Raw genomic sequence first — 23,933 nt, 5'->3', positions numbered from 1 at the left:
CAAAATTGTAGTTGATATATTTAAGAAATACACGGTAAAACATTAAATTAGTATTTTAAAAATTGGGTTAATTAAAGAGTTCTAATATTCTACTACTTTGATTTGAAATGATTAATAAAGTTGTAAAACAATAATAACTTTTATCTAGGTAAAGTTAAAACTTATTTTGACAATAGATAAGTATTTTGAATTATCTTCAAATCTATTAAGACACTATTGTTAAGGATTATTATTGTATGTGAAATATTGTTTGTTTTTGAAGATTGTTTTATTTAAATTATTTTTAATTTTTAATTTTAAATAATGTAAGATTATTAGAGCTATCGAAGCAAAATTCAAAATTGAAAATTAAGAAAAATGAAAGATTCATTGTTAGAACTTTTTTTTCCATTTCTACTCAAGGCAATACGTGAATGTTACAAACTCAAGTATAGAAAAAGTTTGAAGTTTTTTTTTTTTAATTTATGCGTGTCATCGTGATAAATTTAAGGTTTGAAACAATTTCGAGATAAATAAAAATTTCAAACTTTATGAATAATATTTTCATGTAAATATTATAAATAATCCCCAAGTACACCTCTGCTTAAATTTTAAAAAATATTGTACTTTACGACTTAGAAAGAAATAAAATTTATTTTATGTGATCTAAAAATAAAGACATCCGACTAAGATCGCAATAAATCAAAGTCATAAAAATCTAAGATAAATTTGTATACTTACATCTCTTAAATTATAGGATATTAATTTTGATATCTATATCTTTATTACTCCATCCAATTTTTTTCTTGATTTATGCAATGAAATAAATAACAGTACCGATACTATTCACTAGCACAATATCCCGCGTACTGTGGATATACAGATGAATCGTGACCGGCAACCGGCAACCGCAATATTAAACAAGTGAACAAATATTAAACCCAATGTGATTCAATTTTATGATATGTAAATAAAACTTGCTGTTTAAGTTGAACATTTAATTATATAGTTATTACTTTCAGTTGTAATCATATTTTAATTTTTTTATGATTTATTATATACGAAAACATGATTAATTTATTAAATTTGAATTAAAGATTTAATTATATAGTTATTGCCTTCAGTTGTAATGGTATTTAAATTTAAACTTTAGATATTTTATGATTTATTAAATATGAAAACCTGATTAATTTAATGAATGAAGAAGTTAGGGATATTGAAATTTGTCCCGCGTAAGCAAAAGGGGTGAAAGGATGTGAGTGGTGGCCGAACCGGCACAAAATGATTAGGGTATTTTGATTTGGAGATTTTTGCTTATTGGCGCGTGTGGGCACTCTCGATTCCCGCGTGAGCGAGGCAGCACCGCCCAACACAGTGTGTCTCTACAAATACACCCTATTCTCTCCTCTCTCATTCCCTCTTTCTCTTTCTCTATCTCACACACTCTGCGCCTTTTAAAATCTTCTCGAATCACCAAAATCCCTTCACACTCCCTCTCCAACGCAGCACAACCTTCTTTTTCTCTCTCTTTCTCTATTCTCTCATGGCAGACAACCTAGACGACGGCGAGTTCTGGCTCCCTCCGCAGTTTCTCGCCGACGACGACGTCCCGGCCACGCCCCTTCAGGCAAAGCGTCAGCCTTTGCAGAACGACGCCCTTTTGTTCCCCTCTGAGTTCCCGTACGGGTTCCCTTCATCTGAACTTGCTTCTCCTGTCGATTCCACTGCCGGAGGCTCCAGCGAGACTGAGAGCGACGAGGAGGAGCAGCTCGTTGCTGAGTTGTCTCTCCGCGTAGCTCAGTCCTCCCTCCAAACCGATAACAAGTCTGTGGTATGAATCACGACAATAACACTTTTTGTCTTTTTTTCCTTGCCGAATTTAGTGTTATTTCGGACTTTTTCTTAGTTATTGTTGAGTGTTTAATGATTCTTCTGTGGTTTTATTGCAGGGTCGGCTTTTGTCTGGTTCACCACAATCAACACTCTGTGCTTTTGAAAATGGGTGTGGTTGTGGCAAAGGGTCAAGTCAGGGTAGTCCTGATGGTGTTTGTAAGATGTCTTCTGCGAAAACCACTTGGGATCTGCTGCATGCGGCTGCAGGGGAAGTGGAGAGGATGAGGTTGACTCAAGAGGGTTATTCTTTCAACCAACACAATGGACACATGGTTCCCCCAAGGAAACCCTCTCCTGTCACCACCCTTCCATCCAAAATCACCACCACAACCAGCCCTGATGTCGGATTCTACTCCCAGCAACCACTCTCTCATCACCAGCAGTTGCAAATAGCACATGTAAGCAACTAAATCTCACAAGGACATCATACTTTTTAATTTGCTAATTAACCCTTTTGTCGTGACTCTGATTTGTTTTTTTTCTTTGGGTAGTTTCAATTGCTGAGGCAGCAACAGCTGGAAAAGCAGCAGAACTCGGTGTGGAATGTGCAGAAGCAATGTGGCGGGGTTTACTCCCAGAGGCAACAACACCAGGTGGTTGCCACTAGAGGGAGGGGTAACGATGTTAATGGGAGGAACGCCAGGCCTTTGGGTTTGTCTGCGTCTGCATGGCCTTCCCTGCAACATGCCAAGCCACAAAATCAGCACTATGGCTCTGGCATGCGAGCTGTCTTTCTTGGAAACCCTACTGGTAGAAGGGAATGTGCTGGCACTGGGGTGTTTCTCCCTCGGCGAGTGGATAGTCCTGCTGAACCACGAAAGAAGCCAGGTGAGATTTAAGGCTCCTAGGTTTTGTTTCATTTAAAACTTTCGTGTGGCCGTTGCATCATTTACTGGGGGTAGCTTAAGAGGTTTATTGGTTGTTGAAATTTGTAATTAATGCATGCTGCTGTGTTGTGTTTACTTTTTGGTGAACTGTAAGTTTTTTCTGCTATGATTAATAAATCTGCAATTTTAATTGTGAGCATGTAAACTGATTCTTGTCCTAGTCAAGTCTAAAGTGATTTGCATTGAAGTAAATGTCTATGTGATTTTTGACCTAATTACTGAATGTTTGTTTTTTCAGCGTGTTCAACCGTGCTGGTTCCGGCCAGAGTGGCGCAGGCCTTAAATCTGAATCTCGATGAAATGGTGAGGGGCCAGCCTCAACAAGTGCAACGATTTAATGCTGGCTCTAACTTAGAAAATGGTATAGTTTTGAAACCATTTGAAATATGTTTTGGTTTTTTAATTAAAATTAACATGGTTGGATTATTGAGGTGTTTTTTTTGACTTTTGGGGTATTCAGGTGCAGCTGTTTCCAGGCTGAAGAGTAATTATGTCCTTTCTCAACAGAAACGCAACCTCAAGTCTCAGCCAGCAGTATACCATGAGTTCAGGCTGCCACAGGAGTGGACATATTGATATTGATTAATCTTTTGCTTGTTGGGGAGCGGGATATTTTGTTCTTTTGGTTTGTTGGGGGTGATGGTGATTTAGGAAACGGGGTAGGGGTGTAGGAATGAAAAATGTAGTAGTCTTCTACAGGAATAGGTTTATAGAAGAAGAAATAGGTTTTTGTGGGAAAATTGGGGAAAGAAGAAGTTAAATGTAAAAGCAAAGCTTTGTTTGGAAAATAGTAGACGGGTTTTATTTATTTGTTGTTTTGGCTTGGTCATAGTTGTAGAGGGTTGATAATAATATTAGGGAGCCTCTGGAAAAAGCTAGCAATGCTGCAGCAGTGCTGAAGGATGCAGTGATATCAGTTACTTTTGTTCTTTTTGATGGGCTTCGAAAGTCACAAGGCAAAGACAAAAACGGTGGATGGGTCAAATTTTACCCTTTTTTTATTTGGTGCTTTAGGGTAATAAACAAAGCAATTTGGAAGGGCTGGACCATATTTCCAGAGGGATTACGGCTCCTTCCAATAGTTGATTCACAGTGGAATCATTTTGGGGAATACTTGTCAGTAACATCTGATTCCAACCTGTCCACCGCATTACTTTACTATAAATAATAATGGAAGGAATTTTCATTATCTCCCTCTGATTTGTTGAAAATGATGTTTACCTTTCATTTAGCCCCCCTCCAATGACTAGTTCTCTCTGTTCATTACAATGTTAGTAAAACTTCAAGTTTAAGCACTTATGACAAAACAGTTTTGGTGAACGTAATTATTGACAGCTTGTGTACTGTAGTGAATTGCGTAAGGGTTCCTTGTAAGATGTATAATCTCAGTGAAGGCCTGGTTGCTTTTCCAGTACAAATTAAAAGTAGCTTTCACTTTGTCCAAGGAGTGGTTGCAGCTGGATATGTGTAAAATTTAATAAATTTGGCGAACCACTTGGGGACTCATAATATAAAATAAATGTTGAAGTAGGAAAAGGTTGTGAGAACGTTTGTGATGGGGTCCAAGATGAGTTACACACACTACATGCGTTTCATTACATGGTTTTGAAGATTAGGTGATTGCTTGGGAGGGAAGCTTCGGTGAATGCAACTGGGTTGGGCCATGTGCGTAGCTTTAACACGTGTAAGGTAGAAGGTTTTGCTTTAGGAATGCTCACAAATCGTTTTCGTATGGTGCTTTCTTTAATGGCTATAAAATCAATGTCTAGTCTCTATCTTGGAACTCGCAAATGTGGGGGTGGCTGGTGCCTGCTTCTTAATACTTTTGAGGAAACGTAGCCATCTATTATGGGGCGTTGTTCTCACAAATGCATGGCCAACCCAACTCTACACTGGTTAGAAAGGGAAGGTGGTGTGAAGTGGTCATTGCAATTGCAAATGTTGCAAGACAAAGAACGCAACATTAACACCATACCATAACACCAAAACGTGCTTGCTTTGCCTCCTTTATTCGTGCCACCAAGTTTTCCTTTTTCCCTTTTTTCTTTATCCTCTTTTGGTGCACTGGATCTACGTTCGCTAGCCTCCGTTGGAATGCTCAGTTTTATCTCTAGGATTTGCAAAATCTTTCGTGTCAACACTGTGGAATTGCGGGTTCAACATCCCTCCTATACTTTACTCTTACACTTTTCTTCATTATAAAATTCATATTACAACAATACACAACTTAACCTTAGATATCTATGTTTATTTTTAAATTCCTATACATTTCTTCTGTTTTATTATTGCATGCCGAGCGTGCTTGGAATTCTATTTCCAAGTATTACTCAACATAGTTGAATAATATTTTGATGGATTTTGACATTTTCATTTGTTGTTATCTCTTGTTTTCATCTTAACGATAAAAATGAAGATATGAACATTGAAATTAAGCGCAATGAACTAAAAATGAAATACCCAATTCAATAAAACTTGAAAGTACGTGGTGCGGTGAGATGAAAAGCAAATAAAACATAAGAAAAGAACTAATCACTGAAAGACAAAATTTCACATCAGTCGAAAAACTGAATAAAATATTAAAATTACAAAAAATGGGTTGCAAAATGACAACAATAATAAGAATACATTTATATTTTTTTTCTCGAAGTCAATGTCACCGAAGAGGAGTAGGGCATCCTAATTGTTTATAAAAGTATATATAGAGCTCCCACTACCTTGTAAAATTGTGTTATAGGTTATATGGAATCAACTTTTGTCTTAATTATCAAAGTTTGTGATGGAAGGATTCTATCTTACAAATCAAACACATTAATAGTAGCACTTCAGTATTCAACTTAATAACTAAGAATTAAGATGTTTAGTTCAACATTTTTTTGGCTTGAAAGCAATATTAGCTTAAAAACTCTTTCCAAACGAAATTCGTTTTTATTTGTTACACATTGATTAGTTTACAATTAGAAGAAGAAAACAAATAATGTGTGCAGTTAATTCTTAAATACTTATGTTTTATAAGCTACTTTTAATTATTTTCTTTTCGAAAATAAACTAATGTGTTTAACGCAATTTATCATTTCTAACAAAAACATTTTTAAAGATCATAAATCCCGGGATAATGTATTAGAATGAATAAGGTTTTCATAAGACAATAATATTTTCAAATTTTGATATGAAGTCAGGTTTGTAGCAAAATTTCGATACTATAAAAAGTTAGATATGAATCTGCATTGTAGTACTTTTTAGATACACGAACTTTCTTTTATAATATATTTAGATATTATATTAATTTTATCAGAAGGAATAAATTAGTACATTGAACATTTAACTAAAATAATAGAAGAAAGTTGATAGCTGATTATTGAAAGTAATACTAATATTTTTAAACTAAAGTTAAGCTTTTAGATTTGGAAATATATCATGAAACAATAACTCCTATAAGAGGTCTTTACACAGCACAAATTTTTTGAAATGAAGTTAAATAAAAAAAATAATTACAAATATTTTTATGATGCTATAATTATATACCAGATTTTATTCAAAAAAATTAGAGCTATATGTACCCTCCTATAGAAAATATTAAGATTTTTTTTCTTCCATAAAATATAAAAAAGACTCAAATATTGGTTGAAATTAAACAAATTATAAAAAAAGTTGTCATGCTTAATACCAAATCCTGAATCATCATCACTACACATTAGTTCAACATATTCTTTGAAACGTTAAGATATAGAAATGTCGTCAAATCCTAGTAACTATTTGCAAAGAATGAAAGGTTATTGCTATTGGAAGTATCACTAATAAAAATATATTACGTGACAAACTCATTTTCAAATTTTAAAGAGTGTTTTAAAATATGAAGTTGTAATTTATTCAATACCTTTTAAAAAAACCAAATTTAATTAAAAGAAAAACCAAGTAACAACAAGAAACCTTCAAATATTTAATGTTATTGTATGACTATATATACGTCAAAGTTTCCTAATTGGAACACCAATTTTCATGTCCGATATCTTTTTTGAAGAATCCAAGTCTTTCAAAAATTTCCACAAGTTATTCTTGCTTCTCAGAGTTCTATATATTGCATTTTTTTTTGTAACTTCTCTGCAAAGCTTTAACTTTACATAAGTTTAATTTTACATCTCATCATTTTATCTAAATATCATTATCTACACCACTTATATTTTAAATATTTATAAAATATTTTTCCATTATTTAAAAATTACACATGATTTCACTCTGTTGTTACGTATATAGTTAGCGAAATTGCATTTAACGATTGTGAGATTATGTTAAATGACACCGTAGGATGGAGGGGTATTTTTTTTACTTTTTAAAGTTTAATTACAAGAATAAAAAATAATTATTGATATTAACATATTGAATGATATTATACCACGGATGTTTAAAAAAATTATTCGTATGAGGGTATCAAGATTTCTAACTTATAATTAAGTTCAAAGTGAATACTCAATCGTTCCAAAGCAACATCTTCATCCTAATTATATAACCACTAATTATACATAACCGATGTAAGAACTAAATTTTATAAATTTAGAAAGAAGAGTTTAAAATAAATGTAGAACGAATATTATTTTAAAAAGTTATAAATAAAAACAAAATAATTTATTCTTTATCTCCTAAAAACATTCAATTATTCAAAAAAAAAATTCTTTAACTTCTGTCTAATATTTCACCTCTATTTGATCAGATTTTTCATTAGATTATTTTTTTATAAAGTATTTAATTTGTGTCTTTGATTTTGCATGCATTAGGTAGGAATGATAACACAATTAAATCTAATAGAAAAAATGATTTTCTCTTTATTTAGGTATGTATAATGCATTTGGTTCTTGAATCAAACTTCTAGGAAGTAAGTTTGGTTTTAATTATTCTTTATCTTGAGAGTTTTTAACTACATAAGATTTTGAGATAAAGAAAGTTAAATGAAACTTCGAATTGAGATTTATGTGAAATGTTGAAAATCCTTGATTAGATGCTTTAGAGTAATTTGGTGACATTGCATTAAAATTATTGGAAGTCTTTTTACGATGCTGGTTTTTTTAATGGATATACATTATATATATAAATCCTTGAGTTTTATGTTTTTATTAAACTGTGAAAGTGGTAATTGTAATACTAGATTTCTCTTAATGATGTTGATTTGTATGAGATGATATAAATTATGAGTAACTTGACTTTATATAAGTTCTTTAATATTGTAGTTACAATTGTTTGAATGAATGATTATCCTATTATAAAAAAACTAATTGTTTGAAGTCAATTAAATTGAGACATGAATATATTTATTTGTATTAAGGAAAAAATGTTTCAAAGTAAAAGGAAAATTTATTTTAGTTCAATTAAACTTAGTTTGTTTAATCAAATAATTTGCTCAAGTTACCCTATGACTATTTTAAATGAGGATCAAACAATGATATTTAATGACATGGTACAGCATCATCACCTAAACATCCATCTTGGCACTCACAATGTAGTTCCTTGCTCAAACCATATTTAGGAAGAAAAAAGCTGACAAATTTTTCTCTTCTTTATGAGATTGGATTCTCAAACACTTTTTTGGATGCTAAAGCAAGGAAGAACGTGTGTGTGAGTTTTGAGTTACTTGAGTTAGATGAGAAATGACAAATATATAAGATATTAAGTTAACAGCCAAAAATGTATGTAATGCAAAATATTTTATTTTTAGTTAATACTATTATTTATGCTTATGTGTATTATTAATTACAATTATTACATATGTTATCATAATTATTATTAATGTTATAAGTAAACTTCAGTAGATGAGATTCGAAGCTAAGTCCCTTCAGGGATCAAATAAGTTTTAACTATTATACCAGACAAGTTCTTTTGTCATATTATGATTTTTATTTTAGGGGTCCAAATAGCAAAGATAAACTAGAATAAAGTGCTTTTAGCATAATAGGGGGTATAATTAGTTTTTTAGTTTGTTCCTAGCCCTTTAGGAAGAGATTTTGACCTATTTTCTAAAGGACAAGCTTAGAGTGTAGGTTTGACTTAGTCAAACCCTAAGACTGCCCCTTTTTTAGCGTTTCCCATCCTACCCTTCATGTTTGTTCTCCAAGGCTCCTTCACCTATAAATAGAAGGCCTACCTCATTATATTTGACAAGTTGAATTTGAATGAAGTAAAGAAACTCTGCACAAATTGTGTGAGCTCTTAGTGAGACTTATGTCCTCTTAGGTTTGAGGTCTTATCTTGAGTGATTTGAGAAGTTCTCAAGTGGCGGCCAACACACTCATCTTGAAGCATATCACCCTCCAAGTGGCGTGACATTTCTCACCCACCACCATAAGTTTTCTCATTCCATTTTCCTTCCATTTCTCCATTCCATTTATGTTCTTATCTCTTTTTCTCTTAATTGTTATTCTTGGGTTTCACTCATAATCATGAGTATGGTGCATCATTTGGGAGGCCATGACCACCATTGATGTTTACCTTATGCCCATTTCAATTCCGCAATTATATCTCCTCCTCATTATATCTTGTTTTTCATCTTTGCCTATGTGAAGTGAACCTTCACACTTATTTAACCACTTGGTTAAGTTCGTGTCCAGTGGGAATCTTCCTTAGGTCCTCACCCTTAATTGTTAAAATCTCAATATTAAGTAAAAGTGTCACCATAAATTAAAGCATCTAAAAATCAACTCACATCAAGGGATCTCTCTCACCTGCAATCTCATCTGCTCCCGTGTAAAATACATTATCATCACAAATAAAGAAAACAAAACACAACAAATAACAAGGTAAACTAGCTATAAAAGAAAAATTATACATAATTTCAATTTCATTTAACAAACATAAAGTCATCAACTCTAATACATTTTCACAAAATCATAAAGTGTCTATCATAATTCATTATTCACATTACTCATGTTAGACTTCTCTTGACCCACATACTTAGACACTTGACTCTACTTTTAAAAGATTCGTGTATTGACTTAGACTCAGAAATCTACACCTATCATACTACCTCACTTTGAATCCACACAATTATGCGAATAAGTAATCTTAATATCATATCTACTAGTATGATATGGTTAGTTCATATGATCTGAAATTTACATATCGCAATATTCAAATTCACACCATTAAATCATACCAAAAATTAAAATTTCAAAATATACAAAAATCTATCCAAGTAATCACATAATATCTCATTAAAGATTTTTCAATTAATATATATATATATATAATAAAATAAAATTTTACATACAATAAAATTATAAATAATAAAACATGAATAATCTAACCTTTTAAAAGAAAAACTAAAAATGCTAATTTTCAGGCTAGTTTGAGAAAAATCAAGCGAGAATAGGCTCACTTGTATCATAATTATTTTTTAATCTTTGTGAAAATTATATGACTGTGAAAATGTAATACCTTATTCCTTTGTCGAAAGTATATATTAATATATTTTTTTTTACTTTTGAAAAGACAATGTTTATCTGAATGTACGAAGAAAATGAAAAAATAATTAAGTATACAACAAAATTCATGATAATTTACCTTTATTAGTTGTGTGATAAGTGTGATGAACAAAAAAGTTGATAAGAAAAAAAATATAAATTCTCATGTTTATTTCTAATATATTTTTTCTAATATAAATATCTGCGGACATATATTATTTTTAAAAGAACACAACAAAGTATATATTTACTATGTTTTATAACAATTTCAGGTAGTCTAAATATATGTAAATATAAGACCATAACTGTATATGCATGAGTAGTATAGTCATAAAACTAATTATGTAGCGTTATTAGCGAGAAGGAATGTTTAAGGTGACGGAAAAATATAGATGTATGAACCAATTTTGATGGTGTGAATGTAAAGAGATGCATATTAGAAAGTGATTTGATGAATACTTTACTCAGATAATATAAGAAAAGAAAAGAAAAGATTAAGAAGATGCATTATACAGTTTTATTTTATCAAAAATAAAAATTAATAAATATAGAACAAACAGAAACATAAATTATCTCAAAACCACGTTAAACTCAATAAAAACTTGACCAAATCCTACTAATTAGTAGTTGAGCAATTGAGCAATGCATTAGACAGTAATTTGATAATTTGATGTATAGGATCCAATGGGTATTTGATGTGGTATCTATCACTTCCCCATTATATAATTGCATATGCTTTCCCAATATGAAGGGTACCAAAAAGCATAGCCTAAAGCTTTGTCCAAGACATGAAGATATTAGATATGCAGAGTGTGTATAGAAAGTTGTAATATGAGTTGAAAGAAACGATAATGTTACATTGACATGTTAAGGTTTCAGAGAAATGTGGACCCTTTAAATCACATCATGTTTCATTATTTCAGAAACTCACGAGACCCAACAAGCAACAATTTATACACAATATCAGCAATTTTTTCCCACCTACTACTATTGTGACAAAATCTTTTTTCCAAATTATAATACTATTTATTTAAATAGCATTTTTATGTTATATTTTTTTGGCTTTTAGAGTCCAAAAACTAATTGGAATTGACTTTACTTCATACCGAATTATAGTCCCAATTTGTATTTTTTTTTAAATTGAAATTGAAGAAAGATTTCAAATTTTAAAATTATTTATTTGATACATTTTGTATGCATTATAAAGCTATATTAATTAATATTGGTTAAATAATTAATAGATTATTTTGTTGTTAATAAATTTATGTTTTTTAAAATGTTTCGCTTAATGTCAATGAAAAAAACTATCAATGAAAAATGCTATTTGATTAAATACATAGGTGAAATCGACATTTTTTTGGCACTAACATGGAAAAAAAATTCAAAGTCTGTTCCATTGAATTTTTATGATTTCTAACATATGACGTTAACTTTTTCTTTCTAAATACTCATTCCCTGCAATGCTCAATAACTCTCTTGCTTTGGTCTATAAAGTAGAATTGCTTATGATTTCTAACGTTTATAAATTGATTTTAAATAAATTGATTTTTATATTAATCATAAGAGATTTTTGAAGTAAAGTGATATATTGTTTATGCTGTATTCTAAAGTTAATTAATAAAAAAATCCAGTATAAATTTTTAATCAAATGTATAATTTACGGATTTCTAAATTAAGATTAGTTTTAAATCCAAAATTGTGTTATCTATTATTTCAACGCGATTCAGAGTTGGATCTCTAGACTTTTTTTTTAATGTTTTAACTCTTAGTTGGATGGATATTCCCCATTTTTTTTATAAAGTTAAAAATGAAGTGATTTTGAAAAAAAGATAAAAAAAATAAGTGTTTCTTACAAAAATATAAATTAGTACGTTTGATACAATTATAAAAAAAATAATTTTTATTAAAAAATCATTATGCATTTTTAAAACAACTTTCGCATCACTTGTTTTGTTAAGTTACTGATAAATTATTTTCAGATCATTGTTATTTTTTTTACTTTTTAAAAAAAGTTGTAACAAACATCTAAAAATGCATAAAAAGTATTTTTTTGTGAATTTTTTTTAACAAACATTAAGAAATATATAATAAATATTTCTTTTAAAAAATGATCCTTTCTAAAAAAGAAACTTACTCATTGTTAGAATTAACACATAAAATATTGGTGGTTTGGATATTTAATGTTTTGTTTTGAAGATTGTGTGTTGTGATAAAGAAGAAGAGTCTTTATATTATATATAGTATCCAGTGTGTAGTTTGGAGTAATATTAAGATGTTGAAGGTATTGAAAACATCATTATCTAACCTAAGTGGTGATAGAAAGAGAAGACAGTATATACTAAAAAAGGAAGGAAGAAGTGGCATATTGATATGGTGAGGGTTTGCATGGAGGATAAAAGGGTGGAAGTCAAATATAGAGGCAACAATAAAGCCGGTTGGAAGGATGGTTTGTGAAGGAGCAGCATGAGAAGAAAATGAAAATGAGAATGAAAATGAAAATGTTTGTTTGACTTGATGTTGATTCTTTGTGATGATTCTGTTTCAGAAAACAGTGGTTGCAACAGTTGAAATGTGATGCTGGAGCAGAATCTCTATGCTATCAGCTACCTGGCCTCCACTTTATGAAAGGAAAGGAAATAAGGCATAGGATTCCCATTGTAGAATAGAGCTGCTCTTTCATTTCCCTAGGGATGCTGCATTTTACAGCCTACTTTGTGGGGCATGCATGCACCATACCTTTATTTCCCAACATCTGTTACCTTACATCTTTCAATTTCCTATATATTTTACCTTTTCAATCAGGGGCTACTACTACTACTACACCACCCAAAACTATTCAAAATCAAATACCTCACCTCTTGCTTTTTTTTTTTTTTTCCCTTTTTTCCCTCAGATCCTTCTATACTATCCTAACCATTCATTCAGATATCTATCTATCTATCTCAACCTCCAAAATATGCTTCTCTTTTTTCCCTCTCCATTTTCATCCATCACTTCCTTATCCCTTCTCCTAATTTCTTCTTAAACAAAACTTCATCATAAAAAATGAGAATTATATGATGGTAAGATATACTTTTTATCATTTGATTTTAATTCACATTCAAGGTTTCTTAGGTAGATTATTCTAAGAGTATCTCTAATGTACATGTTTATGCAAGTTATTTACTATTAAATAAATTATATTAGAGCAAGTTGGTCCAATGAATTGCATAAACAAAAAACATTTCTGAACTGGTTTTGGATAAAAAAAACATTTTATCTTAATATTAAAGTGTTTTTTTTGTAAGTTGTTGACTTTGTGTGACTATTGAAGGATAAGATACGTAACACAATATTATTTATTAGGGTCATTCTTAGTAAAATATGATGTTCTCTTTTCTAATTTGAATAAATAAGTTGTGAAATATTAGAAGATAACATTATTTATTGAAGGTAAAATTGAAAGAAGTATTTTAATTTTGAATTGAGAATATCAATCAACATATATGAATGCATTTGACACGCAGAAGGTATTGTTAATGAATTTGGATGGTGTGGTGTTACCAAATATTGAAATTTCTTTTGGCAATAATAAATTATAGTGAAGAAGGATAATAATTGTATTGAGCATAATAAGTAATGAGTCTTGCTCCTAACTATGAGTAGGTATGTTATAATTGTTGGTTTGATTGGTGAATAGGATAATGAGTGGAGTAGGAAATTTCCGTTGATACGGGTGCCCATTCCGTTACGCATTTAAGGAGTTTATAAGAATTTGTTCCATAATTAGTGACATGGAGTGGTATGGTTTATGGTGTAAGAATGGTACTCTACTCACCCATTTAATTGGAAAACTAATAGGTCTAGTGTTTGCCCTATATAATTAAAAAAAAATAGTCTTAAATTCAACTGCTTTAAAAATAAAAAAGATGATCAAAGAACAATTCATAATAGTTCAAAATATATATGTTTTTTAGAAATTATTATTTACATGTCGTTTTGTTTTGTTTTTTTTTAAATATAAAAAATAGAGTATTTGTAAAAATAAAAAAAAAATCAAGAAACTTGTTATTTTAAAAAATATTATGCATTGTTGAATTAACTTAAATATTACGAAATATTATTTATTTATTTTTATTTTAATGTTCAATTTTAAAAAAGTGTGTTATTTTTAGGTTTTAGTAATATTAAATCATAATGTTATATTTTTCTAATTTTATTCTATAAATAACTTGATTATTAATATTGTTTTATTAATGTTGATTGAATAATTAATGAATTCAACCACAGAACCTTGAATAGGTAGGTGCCTTGACCAGTTCCACTTTTAGAATATATTTAAACTAACATATTTAATCTAGTCTTCTTTTATAATAAAAAATCATAATTACCAGTCCCACTTTTAGAATATATTTAAACTAACATATTTAATATAGTCTTCTTTTATAATAAAAATTCATAATTTTAATTGTTAACTTTTTAGGATATATTTCTACTAAAGGTTCACAAACTATGTAAAAGAACAAACTTATTTTAATTCACGGTGAAGCTAATTTTATATTTTTTCTAATTTTTTGTTTTAAAAGTAACTGTGGAGAAACTGGCATTAACAAAACAAAAGTTTTTTTTAAAACTATTTTGATTACATTTTCAATGTTAGTACACTCAAGATGCTCCCCTCTTGCATATGATCAGAAAAAAATTATCCAATCCAAGTTAATTAGATTAAATTTTTATATTTTTTTATATTAAACCCATTCCAATCCAATTCACTCTTAAACGGGCTGGATTGAATAGGGTACATTAGATAAAAATTTGAAAACTTTTTTTTATTAAAAATAATAATTTGAAGTATTAGCCTAATTAAAAATAATATAATGTTTATAAAGATTAATTCAAGACTCAAATTAAGTTAATACATAAGTTTTTCAAAATTCATTCAAGACATGAAAAAAAAAAACATAATACATTTTTATATATAACACACAATTTCTCTGGGTCGAATTTAATAAGTTTCAAATTTATGCTATTAAACTTCATATCCTTTTTCAAGATAAAATATATTTTGTTCATATAACAATTATTCTAATATTAAATCTAACTAGTGATTCCATATTGTACTTTATATCACTTGACACACTAGTTGCAAATTATATTGCATGTACCCTTTTATAATGAAACCTTTAAAGTAATTTTTATAATTTTTTCTTGCGTCCTTGACATGGTTTAAATTTATGGTTGTGTAGGAGCCTTTGACATTAATGGTGATTCAACTTCAAATGATGTAGATTGAGTAGGATCTTCATAGGATGTTATTAGATGCATAAGACTTGATGCATTCATACTTTATGTGTCAATGATAGACCTAGTACAACTAATATTTTTCATTGTGTGTACACTAAAATAATTACAACTTAACATTTCATTAATAAGCAACACTTTATTTCATACAAAAAGAATCAATAATAATCAACACAAGAATAATTACGAATCCACATTGTCATCACCTACTTATTACATTCATCCAATTAAGTGCAAAAAACACAGTGAAATTATGCAGGACACGATGTGCATTCTACCTGTGAGGAAGAACTTATGTCTTGCAGAATTGTAAGCAAAATATTGACATTGAGATAAAGGGTGATGGAGAAGGAAGATAGTGTTTCTATTTAAAAAGAATGAAAAATTAAAATGTAAAACATTTCATTTGAAATAGATGCCGAAGGGGAGATTGTGTTGAAGAAGAGGAAACATAGGTGAATGATAAAGATAAATGGCAGAGGCAAACGATATGAAGGCAAACAACGAATCTAGAAGACAAAGGCAAAAATGTTAGAGTTTATGCGAAGAGGAAGACACATCACAATAATGTTTAGATTTGTTTGTTTTAAGTTAGGTTGAGATGTGGTGAAGGAAAACTACGGAAATGAATGTCAAAGATAAAAATGTCAAGGTTGATACGAAAAAGAGGACACATTGTTATGAAGTGTTTAGGGTTGTTTGTCTGATATTAGGGTCCATATGTAGTAGAGGTGAAAGCTAAAGGTGAATAATAGAAACAAAACGATACAACAAAGACAAAAATGCTAGGGTTGATACGAAAAAAATGACACATGGTTATCAAGTGTTTATAGTTCTTTGTCTTATGTTAGGATCGAGATACACTAGAGGTGAAAGTCAAAGATGAATGATGAAAACAAAACAAGAAAGATGCACCTTTGCCATAGGAGTTCAAGGTTTGCCTAGAGTTATGTCGACTAAAAGTAAATGTGAAACAAGTATAAAAGTGAGTCTCAAATTGGATCTTGAATCACTTATACTAAACCTATAATCTAACTCCTATAAGAGTGAATTAATTTGGGTTACATCGGATTTGACCCAATCATAAACAAAATTCAACCTAATCTAATTTGATTGAATGAGATCATCTCTAATTGGACCTATTAACTAAAAAGATAGAAATTATACAGAAAAATTGTATGGTGGTACTATAAGTCTCATACTATACTATAATAACAATAATGAAAATACATGTAAAAAAATTATAATATTAATTCTAATAGGAAGTCTAAAAACTAACAAATTATATATATATATATATATATATATATATATATTTTATGTAATAACGAAATAAGTTAATAAGATTAATCTTTTATGATTCCTTGATTTTATGACCTAGTAAAAAAGTTGCGAAAATTATGAAACAAAAGAATACAATTTGAGTGTAACAAGTGAAGAGAACAAAATTGGAAGGTAGAAGCATAAGTATGAAGAAGCATAAGGACATAAATGGAAGAGTGGAAGGCCAAAGTGGACACATATTCTACCATTTCCCACACTCTCTTATTTTCGTTTCCATCATTTTCTTTGGGTCAAATGCCATTTCCGCGTTTCTTTATTCACCCTTTCATTCTAACCATAAAACAAACACTTCAACTTTCTAACTTCTATACAATTCTTCAATCACACTTTCATTTCAGATTAACCCATACAAATCATATTCCTTAACCAACTAATAACCTATGAATCTTAGCCATTTCATTTTGCATATATAATAAACCATTTGAAAAAACTCATTTTATGTGCATTCAAGGGTTATTTTTAAATTAGCCATTACTTTGAGAATAAATAATTCTTATGAAATATTGGCGAATTGAACTTTTATCTTTTAGTTGCCCTAGCAAAAACGGGCCAAGATTGTATCATGATGCTGCTACCACATTCGGATTTCTTCCTGCATCTCACCTCCATAAGTTTCTTCATGAATCCCATACTTCAAAAATATCCAAATTACTTTTATTATTTTCTATTATTTATTTTAAAATTTTGAAATGTAAAATCTGGATATTTCCCATATTATAAAATCCGAAAATTAAAATTTGTGATTTTTTGTATATTAGAATATAAATTTCAAAATACAAAATTTATATTCTGGAATGTTGAATTCAGAATACAAATTGTGTATTTTGGATTGTGGAATCCAGAATAGACATTTTGGTATTTTCAAAATTATAAGGATGCAGGAAGAAATGAATGGGGGGTGCAGGGAGAAATCTCCCATCAGATTTCGTAAAATATACAGCCCAGACCAAAAAGCTAACCGACATGATGTGGGCTTTGAACAAAAATATAAAATTGGGACCCAAAAGCAAAATCCAATTTGAAGGAATTTGTTTCTCAGAAATTAAAAATGCTAGAACAAGATCACGACGTGAGTTTAGTCTATGATTTAGGTAAGTACGAGCAAACTTTTCCATAAATATTTATAGAAAACGAAAATAAAAAAAAATAATTACTTTCTAATAAAAATTAAGTTAGGGATGAAACAAAAATCACTTAAAATAAATAAATAAGAGAGAATGCAGACTTTTTGAGATAATAAATTATACTTAGACTTTATAAAAACCTGCTTAGTTAAAAAGGTCATAGGCCATTCAAAAAGCCTTTTAAATCTAGTTGATCAACCATTTTAGTTAAGCATGAGTAATAATTTATTGTTTATATAATTATTATGTTAAATTAGTTATAATATAAATAATATATTTATTTATTTTTCATAACAATTTTTTATCAGCATGCTGACCTACATAAAAGTTCAAACTTATAAGATTACTGAAAATAATTTATATTTTATTTAAATACTTTATAAGGAGTTCATTTTTAAATAAGCAATTTATTAAACTATTTCGTACATACATAATTATGTATAAAAAGATAAACAATGCATATATAATATGATAAAATTGTAATTATTGATGGATTCGTTTAAGATAATAATACAATAAGTCCACTAAATTTTCAAAGTTGTTAAACAAAACAAATTTTAAATAGGCTCGTAGGGAAAATTAGTCTTTCGTTTATGCCAAACCAAACTCAGTCTTTAAAAAATATTTATAATAGGTAATAATAGAAAATTATCTTTTCTTTAAAATAACATGTCAAATTCAAATCTACTAAAGTTTAACTCAACTTGATCGGTTTTCATTCTTAAATTAATTTTAAATTATGGAAATTTTTTTTTTAAAGAGAAACATGCTTTTAATAATGATATGAGATGTCTGAGAAATTGCAACCAAAATTTCATAATTTTACGCTTAGTGAATAACATGATAACGAAATAAATTATATTATTTTTTGTTCAATTTTTTAGTTAAGTTTCTTATGTTTAAAATATTATTTTTGTAAAATATTTGATATTCCATTTCTTCCAAATTAACTCTAAGACCGTTAATGAAATAAAAAAAACCATCATTGAATTTATTTTAAATAAAGAACATAGGTTAAATTAAATAATTGAAAAATGATTTTTTTAAAGATACCTTTAGTTATTTTTATTAATTTTAGATTAGTTCAATCAATTCTCACAAACACTAACACGAGTCGAGTTTTTAGTGGTTGGATTAACAATTTCTATGGTCAAGTTGGTTGAAACAACTAGTAAATGTCAAATTTAAAATAATTAAAAAAACCAAATTAATAATCTTTAAGAAGTCAATGATTCTTTTATATATATATATATAAATAAAATGATTGGAAAGAAAGAGGAAAAGATTATATAATAAAATAAAATATTAAGAAGATGACATAAAATTTAAATTTAAACTTTAGATTTTAGAGATGGTAGCTAAATCTTAATAGTTAATTAGATACTAATTTATAATTTTTATTAATAATAGAAACTATTTTATATACCAATATTTTTTTAGTTTATAAAATAGTATATAATTAAGTCAATATAACAACTAATTATATTTTATTTTTAAAATTAGTTTTTATTTAATAATTTTCTTATAGTGTTCTTGTACCAAATGCAATCATACCAATAATATGCATGGGTGATCTAATGAAAACAACATAATAATATACATGTTATCATCATCAAATCATATTTTTTTTTAATTATTATGTACTTATCAAAAACATGCATATGAATGCAAATCAACCTATATTTAGCCACACAACATGTCATATGACAAAATATGAAACGTCTTTTGGAAGACTCTAACCATAATAAAAAAAGTCCCACCCGAGACTAACTCTTGATATATATTAGAACCAAATCAAGGTTTCCGACACAGAACCATATATATATATATACATGTATATACATATGTATACATGTATATACATATGTATACATGTATATACGTATGTATTTAAGTGATCCATTTAGGATCCACCAACCATGAAGGGCACAAATCATTCATACAACATGTAATGCATATCAACATCAATTATATATCTATTTAGAGCATATATAACTCAATCTTACCCCTTATACATCATATGATCAACATAACATGTAGAGAAATATTAAGCAACATCACAACATCAAGAACTCAACATATTGTCGTTTAAGCAAGCATCTCTCGCTTGAGCAAGATAAAACCCATTTCACTTTAGTGATATACATACCACTTGAGCAAAATGTAACATGAGAGCAACAACCTCCCAAGTCTCTCCTCACTCTAATGATTACCTCGTCACTTTTGAAACGGTGGCTTGAGTGTTACAACCAACCTTTCACTTATTGAAACAAATCCAACAAGTTTTAGAGAGTTCCTTCATTGTCTTTTGCAACTTGAGTTGACTCCATGACTTAAGCGCCCAATCCACACCTTGAACATCTAATTCACGACCTGAGTGTCAAATACTAGAGCACCCAAAACAATGTGTTACGTATGTGCATAAATTCAGAACAAGTATACAACACCTTAACCTCGCTTAAGCATCCAGTATAATGCTTGAGCACCCAAACCAGTGTTTGAGCTATACTGCACTTTAGCGATCAACACATCATTTGATCAACCTAAGGTGGTGAATGAAATGATTACACACTTTTAGACTTCGCTTGAGCGACCATACACACTACAAGAAAAATTGAAATTACATGCAACCAAAATTCGTATGTAAGACCAAAAATCCATATGTAAAACATAGTTACATACGGATTACATACTAAATAATATTAATAATAGTTATATTATGAATAATATTAGTAATATAAATTATATTAATAATATTAATAATAGTTATATTATGAATAATATAAATTATATTATTAATAATAATAATAATAATATAAATATTATTAGTATTTTTAATAATATAAATATTATTAATATCATTTATATTATTTATATTATTTAAATTATTAATATTATTAAATATTTTTAATATTAATAATATTTTTAAATATTTTAAATATTATTAATATTATTAAATATGGTTAATATTATTAATATTATTTAGTATAGTTAATAAATTTAGTTATATTTAACACAATAATATTTTGTATTATATTTTTCAATTTTTTTATTGTTTTTATTCATATTTTTATGAATAATATTAATAATATTTATATTAATAATAATAATAATATAAATTATATTTATATTAATAGTATTAATATTAATATTATTATTAATAATAATAGGTATAATAAAATTTTAATATGATAAAAGAACTTGTGTAGTGTATTGATTAATGCTTCTCTTATTAATGGAACAATATTTAGTCCGAGAATAATCCTAAAAAACTTCAAGACAATATTTTTATTAATTTTCTAACATCAACAAGGTTACCTCTCTTCCTTGAATCAATCACAAGTTAAATCTTATGCTTACAATATAACACATACAACAATAGGACCAACAATAATATCATAGAAAATAACATGAATTACATATATAAACTTTCCATATATTCTATACAGCCAAACAACTACTATATATTAGCTCCATTTACCTTGATTGAAACGTGCCTTAACCCAATAATCTTTTAGAAACATGCTTCCAACAATCCAAACAATCCAGATAAGTCTTTACAAACTTTATCCTACACTAGCAACATCCCCTCTTTTCCACCTACTTCAGCAAAGAAGAAGAAAAAAGCTTTAAGCACCAACATGAATAAAACCACTTATCATGACCAAGTTATGTTTGATCCAAAATAATCACTATTTAACCATTTCCTCAGGAGTTTAACATGACAAGAATCTGACTGTCAAAAACTCTTATAGAGTTAGGAAGAATGTAGAAAAACTAATCATATCATATATGGTTATTTTAAAAATGACTTTATTTCTAAGTAATCAAATATTATCTGTTAATTTAAGGGGAGTCAATTTCCTTTGGTAATGTATTTTGTCATCACTCATATCATAGCACAAAAAGAAATTTATAACTTTTTAATTATGATGATTTAAGAATATATTATACAATCGGTTGTTTTTCAATGAAATTTTTAAAAATTTACAATAACAACATATTAAATACATTTATAACATTGAATTATTTTTATTATATTTCTTAAATGTTTATGATATTCTATTATTAATTATATTAATACAACTACTTATTATATAATTTCATATTACACCATCTTATTTATTTTAATTTTTTCGTGTATAATACATGTATCCAAGTAGTATATATTGTAAAATGGGCATCCCAAGTAGTATATAATACGAATCTCTTGATGAATGGAAAAAAAAAATGAAGATGAAAAGATGAAGGAGAGAGTATTAAAGTCTAAAATAAAGTCCTTTGTTCATGGAGCGTCCGGAATGACCTATGAATAGTTAGTTAAACAACCAACTGAGACGGTTTCCCAACTCAAAGTTAGGTAATTAGGTCTCAAATAAAGATGGTGGAAATTCTACACTGTCTTTTATCTTTTATTGAAGACATAGTGGTTGGATTAGATAACCTTCTATTTCATGGCAACTGGAAAGAAAATTCTCACGAGGAAAACGTGAGATGAATTTGGGGTAATTAAAGTGCCAAAACCCTATCTAATCAAACTTCTTTTCTCTAATCGGTTTCATTTATTTTAAGGCAAAACTATTTTTATCATATGGAATGCATGCACAATATCATCCCTTTCTTAGTTTTTTTTTTCTCTCTCCGTATTTTTTCCCTATCTTTATTTAATGGTATCTCTTCGTAAGGATTGGGCATATGATACCTTTACATAATGATAATATATTATAAGAAATCTCACAAAGTGAATTTATAGTATATAAATGATGGTAAATTTTATTTTATAAAATGAGTTTGTAATGTAATATTTGTATTCACTTTTATACTATGAATTGACTTAATTTCTATAGTTAATATGAAATATTTTATACACTCTTTTACGACAGATTTGAAATTCATGTGATAACGGGTAACACAACAAATATAACAATTATCATTAGGATATGCTCTAAATGACTTTGATACTATCTTAAGGAATGAACTTTAAGTCTATCGGTAATGTAAGATTTGCACTAATATATTTATGAATGATACGATAACGATCCAGTAACAAATAACACAATAGAACTAACAAATTCTCATTAAAAAATTTGGAATAAGAGAGACTTCTAGTTCTTGAAAGAATTTGTTAATATCCATAAAAAATATTTTATAATTTAAAATGTGTGCATTTAATTATCTCTTTTATGCATTTATGATCACATGCTAAGAATAAAAATGATAAATAGGTCCAGTCAAATTATTTAACTTGTGTAATTTACTAAAATTGGCTAACTTGTGTAATTTACTAAAATTGGCAAGACGAACATAGTTCAATTGTTTTACTTCAACTTATATTTTTTTATCGACAAAAAATAATAAATAAATATGGAATACTTCAGGAGTGTTCTAACCCTATTACAAAAAAATGTCTTTCAAGCTTGACCTCCCTCCATAACTTACATCAAACTTGCGACAACAACCTTAGAGGTGACCTAAGACCAAACCTTTAGCCGTATCATTGTAAACACTTCAATATGGTCAATTCTACTATTCTTAAAAATGCTTTTGTTTCTATGCTTCCAAATTTCCCTATAACTGCCATCCATATGCTTCCTCACACCAAATTAACCTTCTCTGATGCTCTCGCCATTCTAAAATGTAAAAATGGGCCTTTGGTTCATAATGATCTATCGATACTACCCGTAACCACTTATAACACAAATCCCATATCCTCATGCTCCTTCAAGAAGAGATATAGAGAGGCAATTTGCTAGATTTAAACGGATTTTAAAATTTTTTCAGATTAATATTCCATTTGCATAGGCTTTAGAGAAAATGCCAACATATGCAAAGTTCGTGAAGGAGTTGCTGACAAAGAATAAGAGTTTCATAGATGAAAAGACTATAATGTTAGAGGCCAGTTGCAATGCTATTATTCATAAAAGCTTGCCCTTAAAATCCAAGGATCCAGGAAGTTGTAATATTCCAGTAACCATAGGTGC

At 28.7% G+C, this 23,933-nt stretch overlaps 1 protein-coding gene across 1 annotated transcript; it reads left to right on the top strand.

Annotated features, from left to right (window-relative positions):
* Nucleotides 1–1,332: 1,332 nt before the first annotated feature.
* On the top strand, nt 1,333–3,948 carry LOC137824119 (TIP41-like protein). The gene is made up of 5 exons (XM_068629576.2): nt 1,333–1,810; nt 1,929–2,270; nt 2,364–2,700; nt 2,998–3,120; nt 3,220–3,948. Exons 1-5 carry the CDS (start codon nt 1,523–1,525, stop codon nt 3,333–3,335), a joined length of 1,206 nt encoding a protein of 401 aa, XP_068485677.1. The 5' UTR covers nt 1,333–1,522; the 3' UTR covers nt 3,336–3,948.
* Nucleotides 3,949–23,933: the final 19,985 nt, after the last annotated feature.

This window comes from Phaseolus vulgaris, chromosome 8 (assembly GCF_051622355.1).
Source record: "Phaseolus vulgaris cultivar YP4 chromosome 8, ASM5162235v1, whole genome shotgun sequence".
Classification (NCBI taxonomy): domain Eukaryota; kingdom Viridiplantae; phylum Streptophyta; class Magnoliopsida; order Fabales; family Fabaceae; genus Phaseolus; species Phaseolus vulgaris.
Note: the sequence above shows the minus strand (reverse complement) of the source record. Positions and strands in the feature narration are given on the sequence as shown.

What these genes read in the sequence shown, in the direction of transcription:
- LOC137824119 (XM_068629576.2), top strand. Translation starts at nt 1,523, where the DNA reads ATGGCAGACAACCTAGACGACGGCGAGTTCTGGCTCCCTCCGCAGTTT. An exon ending in AGCAGTTGCAAATAGCACAT is followed by an intron (nt 2,271 to 2,363) that starts GTAAGCAACTAA and finishes TTCTTTGGGTAG; the next exon opens with TTTCAATTGCTGAGGCAGCA. An exon ending in TGGCTCTAACTTAGAAAATG is followed by an intron (nt 3,121 to 3,219) that starts GTATAGTTTTGA and finishes TGGGGTATTCAG; the next exon opens with GTGCAGCTGTTTCCAGGCTG.